Raw genomic sequence first — 10,813 nt, 5'->3', positions numbered from 1 at the left:
CGTTACCTATCTTCGAACGAATAGCCGCGCGACAGATCTGTGATGTAGCTTCCGGGACTCTGATCTGGAATTCAGCCCAAGGCCTGGAGCCATCCGACTTCTGCAGCCAGGTCCAGCAAGCCTGCATTGCGATGTTCATCCACTTTAGGTTTGGTATCCCCAGCCCAACAGCCCACATAGGTGTGCAGACTTGTTCCCACGCCACGGCACAATGGCCTCCATTAGCTTGTGCCTCAGTGCACCGCAAGAATCCTCGACATATTTTGTTCATTGCCGTGATGGTCTTCTATGGCAAGTCGATTGCAAACATTGCATGCAGCGGAATCGCACACAGTAGTGACTTAATCAATAGCAACCTTCTACTCCTCGGCATCTTTGATGTCTTCCACCTGGGGAGTGCCCCAGCAAGTTGATCTATCAGTCCGGATAGCTGGGCCACTGACTGCTTGCGTATGGTGAGCGGCAGCCCCAAATATTTGCATGGGAATGTGCCGGTATTGCATCCGGTTATCCATGATTTCTGTCGTGCAATGGATCGGGAAGGTTGCACTTCGGTTCAGGTTTACGTGCATACCGGATGCCTCTCCAAATAGTTGGAGAAGAGAGACACACGCTTGAAGGTCCCTTTCGTTTGGCTTCACAAAGACCATGACATCGTCAGCATACATAGACAGTCAGTGCTTTAGTCCCGTGCTCGTGAGCGGTGCCAACAGACCCCTCGTCATCGCCATCTCGAACATGCGTTGAAGTGGCTCCATGACCATGATAAAAAGCATGGGGGAGAGTGGATCCCCTTGCCTCCACACTGAATAATCTTAGACGAAACATGTGTGATTTTTTTCTACACGAACGTGTGTGATTTCCAGATGTGAACCAAATGTGGAACGTGGGTGCAACGAGACTGAGGGATCGAAGCAATACTGATTAATCGTGGATCCTGTGAAGGTACCTAATTTTTGGTTGCCTAAGTTGGGGAGTAGAAAAACTTGAATTATCATATACTCCCTTCGTCCCATAATGTAGGGTGTTTTTTGACACTACATTAGTGCCAAAAAGCGTCTTACATTATGGGACGGAGGGAGTAGATTCCAGAAAAATACACTTTGGTTTCTGGTTGTAGATACACCCTATATGGGGATTTTTTTATAATTTAACAAAAAGTCAAAATAGATAAAAACTATTTTTTGAATAAACTTGACTTATTTTTGCACTAGTATATAAATTTCACGGAAAAAAACCAACATTGACTTCGCAGCGAAAAAGACAAAAAAATATTTGTTATTGTAGGTCACCATTCACACTATTTTGGCCAAAATTTGTCTTTTTTGAAAAGAAGTCAAAGGTGGATTTTCTTTTTGTGAAATTTTCTCACGAGTACAATGGAAGGTCAAATTTATTTCAAAAATATTTTCAGATTTTTTTGAATTACTATTTTTTTCTATATAAGGTGTATATGTCCCCATAGACCAAACGTTCGCCTCCATAGATTCCACTGGATTTTGCAGGGACAACTAATCTTTATTTCATATTACACTAGTAGAAAACGGAGTTTTATTACCGGTTCGTAAGCGCCTTTAGTGCCGGTTCTGTAACCGGCACTAATGGAGACTAAAGGGCCCCCCTTTTAGTACCGGTTCGGCACGAACCGCCACTAAAGGCGGGTTTTTTATCGAATTTTTTGGAATTTTTTTTTGATTTTTTTCAATTTTCTGAATTATTTGATGATTTAGTCTCTAATCACCCCTCTTAACTGCTCAAGTGTGGATCACTCATTCCAAATCGTCTAACTTCCCGGCCGGTCACCCATCCTCTCACTACCCCAGCCTGAGCACGCTTAACTTTAGAGTTCTATTCCCCCTACTTTCCAAATCTGCACTTGTTGTTTTCCTGACAAATGTAAGCTGTCAATCCTATTAACTCTCAGGAGTTTAGCTTGAGCATTAGGTCACACGTTTCACCATTTGAGTTTGAAACTATTATTCTAAAAAACAGTAATTATTTACTAACACTAATATTTCTTGAATAAGTAGTTTGACCACAATTTGACCATAGTTGACCATAGTTTGACCAGATTTGATCAAAATTCAAAAAACTGAAATAATTATTTAGTAACACTAATATTCTTGAATAATTATTTAGTAACACTAATATTTCTTGCATAAGTAATTTGACCATAGTTTGACCAAAATTCAAAAAAACTGAAATTTGAGCATATCTTTTTTTCCTTTTAGAATTTGAGCATTCTAAAAATTTGCAAACAGGCGTAGAACATTTTTGTGCTGAACATATTGATATATTATACGTTTTTCTCCGACATCGTATGCAAAAGTTATAGCCGTTTTACATTTTCCCTACACTTTTTGCAAAACATGTCCAAATTTAAGTTTTTTAATTTTCCTAACTAGTAGATGTAGTAATATAACTACATCACGAAGAATTTTATTTTTTGAATTTTTTATCATCTTCTTTTGTATTTTTCAAAACTGAAATGGCGATACACCGGGGGGGGGGGGGGGGGGGGGGGTAGAGTTTGAAAATTGTCCTATAGTCCCGGTTTGTGTCTTCAACCGGAACTATAGGTCAGACCCCTTTAGTCGGGGTTCGTGCCACGAACCGGTACTAAAGGTTTGCCCTTTAGTACCGGTTTGTGCCACGAACCGGGACTAAAGGGGCTCGTGCGGCCCCGGCCTGACGCCAGCCTGCCGTCACCCCTTTAATACCGGTTCGTGGCACGAACCGGTACTAAAGGTTTAACACGAACCGGCATTAATGCATAGCCGTTCGAACCGGGACTAATGGTACCATTAGTACCAGGCCAAAATCGAACCGGGACTAATGTGTCTTACATTACGTCCTTTTTCTACTAGTGTTATCAGCTAAACAATTATCATAAGGATGCAGAGAGTTGCGAAGCTCCTTGCTGCCTAGATGAAAAAGAAGGAGCTGATCTGGAGCCTAAAACTGTAGAAGAAAATCTGCTTAGATACAGCGATCTGTTTCCAGATGGAACACAAACCTGACAGAAATCCATGATAATTTTGGCAGATAGCTGCTTCATGTCTTCCAGCATCACATCCTGCGTTAGTACGTTTGTTAGTACAAATGTCAGCCGTATCCGTATGGTGTTAGGGATATGCTAAAAAACATAGGCTTAATAGTAATAATATTCATACATGTTACTGTGCTAGTACTCCGTAGAAAACAATGAAGAGCAGAGTGTATGCGAGTCAGTCCTCCCGGCATACCCCAAATCCATACGCACGCGTAAGCAAAGATAGAAATGGGGGACAGACCAAATATAAGGCTCTCCTAGTGGCTCTGAAATCAAATCTAGTTACTTGCTGGTGTGTAAGAATTTTTTTTTTTTTTTTTTTTTTTGAGAATGGTGTGTAAGAAATTTGTACCGCATACAAATCGAATAATGAAGGGGGGGATTAATTAGAAGACAAATCGGTCGTAAGTGACCGAGAGATCAGCGCTGGGATACTCGGTGGTCACGCACCTATCCAGATCAGCTGCTGCAGAGCCGCCGGCCGAGGGAGAGATGATACCCGGATATGGATGGATCTGATGATGTTCGACCTGATGGCAGTGCGAGTGAGACACGACGGGCAGCGGTGCAGCTAGCTAGCGCGCGTCAGACTCTGCCCTCCGCGGTGGCCGGGGACGCCTTCACGGCGCGCTCTACGACGCCGGCCGGCCTCCGCCGCACCGCAGATTAACCGGTCTCCTCGATCTGCGGCTTCCGTGTCCATATCCCTCGGGCGCGACCGCGCCACCAACCGAGCTTCTCGAACGCGCGCACACCAGGTGAGATAGGTGTAGACCAAGCTCTGCCGTTCCTTTTTTTACGTTGCTCCTGCTCGAAACTGGGCGATCGATCCAAGTCGTACGGTACGGCCGGCGGCGTAGGAGCCTTGTCGCGCGCGCGTACGTAACTTCAAACGTGTCTGCGCTGCAGCTCTCCACAGGCCTCTCTCTGGGCAACAGCTCCTCTGCGACACATTTCAAGTGAATTGAAAGGAGTGCGACGTGGTTGACGAAAATAGCTGTAGTACAACGCTTCAGAAGCCCAAATAGCCAAGGCCCACTCGGGCGATTAAAATGGTCGTCAACCGGAGTGAGATTATGTTTAAGACATGTGGGTCCCACTTGACAGAGCATCTAGTTACGGCCCCACTTGGCAGTGCATCAGGTGAGATGTGGCTCCATGCCTGTCTGAATCAGGTGAGCAGTGACCCCCGTTGCCCCCTCCTGTTCGTTCTCGGCGGTGAGCCGGCGACGGCGCCGGAGCTTTTTTTCTTGGTGACAGCAGCGGCGGAGCTGTCGTTCTCCGCGACGGCGGCGGCTATGGTGAGTAAATACTGAACCCATGTCCTGTTCCCCTCCTTGTCGAGTTAGATCTCACCGCATCGCCTCTGTTTCCTCTGTTTTTGGTCGATTTGATCCAGATTTGGGTGCGGGGGAGGGGGGCTGACCGCGATGGAGCCGCCAGAGACAACAACGTCAACTAGGTATGTGCATCCTTTCCAACCTATGCGATTTGTGCGTCGTCTGCTTCCGCTAGCTCACACTGCCCGCCATTGACAAACAAGGGTAGGACATTCGAATTCACTGTCGAATTCTTTCCTTCTAAGGCGAAGCTAGGTGATGGTAGCGTGCGAGACATAGAGAGAGATACAATTGTGAAATGGGAGGTTGAATGTGCAGAGATTGATCCTCGGGAAATACAGAGCATGAAAGAGAGGGCCGTGAGAAATATCGTGGAGAAAATTGGGGAGAGCATGTTTTGGGTCCAGAGCAGGAGGTAGCATTGTTACGGTTTGATAATTGGAAGGTGAGTATGTGAGAATTGAGAATGGTGTAGAGATGGTTGATGAAATCGATCGGCAAGACGGCTGGGCAAGCAAACAGACTACCTTTCATGCAGAGCTCGTTGATCTGAAATCAGATTCTAAGGTTGGATATGTGCCCTCAAAGTTGGCTTCACAGATGGTAGATGATGATTGGGCCTCACAGAGACAGATAACGCCCATGTTTACGGGTGAAGTGACAGTAATAGGGGGTGTTGATCAAGATGTAGAAGAGGGTTGTGATGGTGCTGCAAGGGTTGTTTGTGTTGATTGGAATTCAGTATAATTAGAAGACACTACTGATTTGGTCATTGCACCAATGGCTAACACTGAGATGGCCAAATTTTTTGGCATTCCAGTAGATCCAGTAGATGATCAAGATGAGGAAGAGAGGGGTGAATCTAGTTTGCCTAATGATGCTAATCGAGATGCTTGTGAAGATGTGGATGGACAGCTGATGAAAGATGATGCAGATGATGTAGATGATGCACATGAAGATGAGCTTGTAAGTGTGTATGACAAACAAGATCCTGTTATTGAAGTAGGCAAGTTGTTCCCAAGCATGAAGGAGTTAAGGATGTGTTTCAAGACTTATGCAGTCAAACATGAGTTTGATGCCAAGACTATGTGGACTGACAGAAAGAAATTGTATGCAAGGTGCAAAGGTTTCGATGGAAGCGTCAGGCCTTGCAAGTGGTACATATATGCTAGAATTCAACCTGATGGAAGTACCATTAGGGTTAATCAAATCCCAAATCCACATACTTGTATTACAAGTTCACAGAGAGTATCAACCATGACATCACAGCTTTGGATTGCAGAAAAGATCACTCCAATTTTAGCCAAGAAACCAAACACTACAGCAAAGAAACTTAAAGTGGACTTGGAAAAGCAGTACCCCATTAAGGTGAAGTATAACACAGTGTGGAAAGCAAAACAGAGGGCAATGAAAGAATTATATTGTGATTGGGCAAATACTTTTAGGATGCTTTATAACTTCAAAGCAGAGGTGGGAAAGAGGTCACCTGGCGGCGTTGTGGAGATAGATACTGAGGTAACAGAGGATGGTAGAGTTCTTTTCTCCAAGTTCTTTATGGCTTTAAAGCCTTGCATAGATGGCTTCAAAGCAGGGTGCCGTCCATATTTGAGCATAGACTCATCTTTTTTGATAGGCAAATGGAATGGTCAATTGGCAGCGTGCAATGCTTTAGATGGACACAACTGGATGTTCCCTGTTGCTATTGGTTTGTTTCAGTCAGAGACAAAGGTTTCATGGACATGGTTCATGATGCAGTTGAAAAGATGCATAGGGCCAGTGTCACCTTTTGCAGTACACACAGATGCATGTAAAGGGCTAGAAAATGTAGTGAAGAATGTTTTTCCTCATTGTGAGCAGAGGGAGTGCTTTGGCCATATGTGGATGAATTTGATCAAAAAATTTAGAGGGGAAGAATTTGGGAGAATGTGGCCAGCAGCAAGATCGTACACCAAACAAACACATTCATATCATCTTGATAAGATAAAAGCAGCATGCAGTGAGTTTGGTCCATGGTTGAACACCTATCATTCTCTATTGTGGTACATGTCAGGATTTAACAGTGCCATCAAGTGTGATCATATCAACAATAACTTGGCAGAAGGTTTTAACAACAAGATAAATCAGTTAAAGAACTTGCCTGTGCATGACATGGTTGACCAGATCAGGATCATGATCATGCGCATGTGGGAATTGAGAAGAAGCATTGGTGATTGTCTGCAAGGGGATAAGCTTCCTGCAGCGGTACAACAGGTGGTGAACAAGAGCAGGAATCTTACCCATTTGTCTATTGAAAAATCTTCATTGTGGGGCGCTAAAGTTATAGATACCAAGACTGGAAGGAGGCATGTTGTTAACACTGAGTTGCATGACTGCACTTGCCTCGAGTGGCAACACACCGGGAAACCTTGTGATCATGCCGTACTTTTCTTGGCCTCCCAACCCAAGATAAACATGCACCCATACTTGCATGAATACTACTCAGTGGCAAGATTCAAGGCTGCATATGCAACTCCAATTCCAGCACTTACAGATCAGTCTCAGTGGCCTGAAGTGGAAATTTAATTTTCCATGTGTCCTCCTCTAACAAAAAGAAAAGCTGGTAGGCCTAAAGAGAGTAGATTCAAGGCATGGTTTGAGAAAGGTGGGAGTAGTAAAAAGGGGATGGGGAAGAAGGATGCAAAGCCAAAAAGGTCCCAAAAAGGTAACAAAAATAGATGCAAGCTGTGCCAGGAACTTGGGCACCGAAAAGGATCTCCAAAATGTCGTTACACTCCTGAAAGGCCAAAGTATGTTTACGTTTGTGTTTTTTTTAATTTGGTTGTTGTATTTAATTACTAGCCAAATTACAAGCTTTGTTTTCCAGGAGGAAGCATGGAGGTCAACCCCTTGTTGTTGAAGATTGCTGGGCGATCAAAAAGGCAAGAATCAATGGCTGTAGAAAAAAGAGAAGTTATGGTGATGAACCAGAGTTGGATGATGCTGCGGTGAAAAATGAGCAATAGTTGGATGATGTTGTGATGCAAAATGAGGCAGTCTTTGATCTTGTGATGCATCATGACCAACATTTGGATGATGATGTGGTGCAGAATGTGGTGCAAACTGAAGCTGTTGTGGCAGATGTTCTGCAAACTGAAACTGAAACTTAAGATGTTCTGCAAACTGAAGTTGTTGCGGTAGATGTGATGCAAACTGAGCCTATATTGCAAGTTGTATTACCAATTGAAGCTACTGGAGTTGTTGTGCAAACCGAGCCTCATGTAGATGTTGTGGTGCCAACTCCATCTGTCCTAGCTAGTCCAGTTATGAAAATCAGGCTTTTGAGTGAACAATGTGTCGTACGATCAAAAAGTGGTAAGAAGAAGAAATCGAGTGCTAAGAAGAAGTGAAAACTTCATTTGTCAAACATGTGTAATGGTGATGTGTGTTGTAGAATAATAAACTTGCCTCAATTTATGTAAACTGGTATTTGTGTAATGCTATTTAAATTTGTTTAATATGTGGTGTTGATGGTACAATGCTTTAATATGTGGTATTGATGGTATAATGCTTTATAAATGGGCTAGAAATCAAAACGTGACATCTAGTGTGCAAATATAGGATCATTTGGATAAATTATGACAAGCTTAGCCCTAAACCCTAGCTTGAATCACATGCAACCTCGTTCATGATAGCTATGTTGTGTGAAGGGTTTTTCATGAAAATACCCATAGACCAAGTTTCTTATTTTTCCCAGCAACTCACTCACATAATATGATGATAGCTGAAAGTTTCATATTTTTTTGATTTTTTTTGAATTAGTTATGCTCAACCCTAGCTTGAATCCCATGCAGCCTCGTTCATGATAGCTATGTTTTGTGAAGGATTTTTCATGAAAATACCCATAGACCAAGTTTCTTATTTTTCCCAGCAACTCACTCACATAATATGATGATGGGTGAGAGTATCATATTTTTATGATTTTTATTGAATTAGTTATGCTCAACCCTAGCCCTCAAAGCCCTTTCAAAACCCCTCGTAACCCCATCTGAAACCCCGCATCCTTCCGAGCCGCTAGACCGTTGTTAGTGAATGGTCTGGATCAGGCGCTAGGGCCACGTCACTGATCCGTGTGATTGGCTCCATTCGACAACGCTAGATAACTCCCCCCCCTCTTCTCTGGATCGCTGGATCACTTCGCGTTCAACGGTGTGGATCAGCATGCGGTGCCATGTGAGCGATCCACGGGCTATGCTCTGATTTGCTGTAGTGGTTTTTAGAGGATGCAGTGCCATGCAGTAGCCGTTGCCCTTGTTTTTTGGGTTTGTTTTTTACGCTGCATGTGCTAGCCGTTGGGCTCTGGTAAAAGAAGCCCACCCATTAGACCTTTGGACCGAACGTTGCCCCCTCTAGCCAGGCCCTAGCCAGCAGGATACATTGCCATGCATGCATGGCGGCACACGCATAGAAATGGCGGCACACGCAGAGAAATGTCCCCTTGACCCACGACAGCACAGACGTGTGCGGGACGTCGCAGCATGGCAATTGATGCATGAGATAGAAGAACGGGCAGGCGTGACCCCTTGACCCGCGACCAATGGCACAAACGCGTCGCATCCTGGCTATTAATCCAGCGTTTGATGGCAGCCTTGGTTTCCCACGCTCGTGTACACACCTCGATGGGGCGCCACCAAACTCTGCCCGCTCATTAATTCCACCCAGTGAAAACCACGTCGCACTTGGGCTATTGAAGCCACACATATCGTCTTCCTCTCCCTCCTCATCCATACCCCATCCTCTGCCTCCTCTGCCCTCCTTCTTCCTTCTTCGGGCTTCTCCACCCAAGCGAGCCACCATGCAGTACAACGCCCCCACCTACCGCTTCCCCCCAACCGTGCCGGAAAGGCTCTACCCGGCCGGAGTCTACGTCGAGAGAACCCTTAGGGTGTGGGTGATCTCAAGGTGGAGGGGTGCAAGGAGTTCTTCCTTGCGCCTGGCTTCCGCCACCTCCCCCCAGCTCTCCAAGGATGTACCATGTTGAGGAGGTCAACCATAATGGCATTGTGGTTGGGCTCCTCGCTACGTTCACTAACCCCTTCGATGCTTTCCACCTCCTCAGGCGAGTGTATTGGGTTGGTTGTGAGTTCATAGCTTTCACCACCCATAACATCTTCACCGACTTCAACGGCATCTTCCCCAACAACGGCGTTATGCACATGCTCCCGTACCCCATCAACAACGGGGAGGAGTGAAGGGCGCCCGGAGGAGCGAGGTGGCGTTCACCCGGAGGAGGAGGAGAAGAAGAACCCAAAGAAGAACCCGCGTTTGGTGCCCCCCTCGATCTATCTAGCTTGCTATATATCTATCGTATTAGTATTTTAAGTTGTAATCGTTATGCTACTATTATTAAGTTGTATTAGTATTTTAAGTTGTAAGGCCATCGTGGAACTATGGGCTACAATCGTTATGCTTCTATATAATCGTTATGCTACTATATATATTGTGTGTTTCGTGTTATTATTTGTAGATTGCTATGGGTTGTTCTTGCTATTATTTTGTGTATTGCTATGGGTTGCTACGGGCCCGGGTTGCTACACCCCAATCACCACACACACCATCTTCAAAATATTGGCCAAATAATGGTTCATGACCCAAACCATGGACATGCAACTAGGAGCCCCATGCAAACCCACTATGGACATGCAACTAGGAAATGCAAACTAATTTACTTCATGCAAGCATGCAACTCATTTAGTTCATGGAACCGTAGACATGCATAAAAACAAGTAACATTTAGTTTTAGTGCATCAAAAAATGATCCATCACAAAATTTAGTGCAAGAAAAAGGCTAAAGTAAAAACAAGTAACATTTTATTTGCCAAAGTTAGAGGTGGGCTGGTGCCCCTACGTGGGTGGGCTGGTGCCCGTACGCGGGTGGGCTGGTCCCTATTTGGGCATGGTTATTTTCTCACGGCCCAACATATATTCGGCAGTCCAGTTTTGTTTTTTACTAGAAACTGAATTTGGGTGTGTACTCTGTTAACTGAAGAACAAAAATAGAGGAAACAGAGCATGAACACTGAATAATTTGTGTTCCAAATTGCTGCTTCAATTCAGATACATAACTTGGCATGGCGCACAGATCACATCCTCTACCCTGACAGGCCTAAATGCCCATTCTAATGACGGATGAACAACAAATAAAACAAAAACAGAGCAATGATACAACAATAGAACCCCCTGCCATGATATTTGCTTGCTTCTGCAAATCGATCATCTGCATTAGATATTTCTTGATCTTCTTCAGTTCCTCGGTCAGTTCAGACTCCGCATGCAGTTCATCATTGCGCGCATACATCGCCTTCGGCACGACTCTGCCCGCCCCTCCGCCCGAGCTCCCCATATTCTCCACAGCAATCAGCGGCACCCCGCCCAAATTGAGCTC

The 10,813-nt window shown here is 44.7% G+C and overlaps 1 protein-coding gene across 1 annotated transcript; it reads left to right on the top strand.

The window, feature by feature from the left end:
* Positions 1–5,172: 5,172 nt before the first annotated feature.
* Positions 5,173–6,954, top strand: LOC141042640 (uncharacterized). The gene is made up of 2 exons (XM_073511496.1): positions 5,173–6,097; positions 6,443–6,954. The coding sequence occupies exons 1-2, from the start codon at positions 5,173–5,175 to the stop codon at positions 6,952–6,954; spliced, it is 1,437 nt and encodes a 478-aa protein (XP_073367597.1).
* Positions 6,955–10,813: the final 3,859 nt, after the last annotated feature.

The sequence above is a fragment of the Aegilops tauschii genome, chromosome 3, assembly GCF_002575655.3.
Source record: "Aegilops tauschii subsp. strangulata cultivar AL8/78 chromosome 3, Aet v6.0, whole genome shotgun sequence".
In the NCBI taxonomy this organism is placed as follows: domain Eukaryota; kingdom Viridiplantae; phylum Streptophyta; class Magnoliopsida; order Poales; family Poaceae; genus Aegilops; species Aegilops tauschii.
The sequence above is the reverse complement of the archived record's forward strand: the minus strand, read 5'-3'. Positions and strand labels throughout refer to the sequence as shown.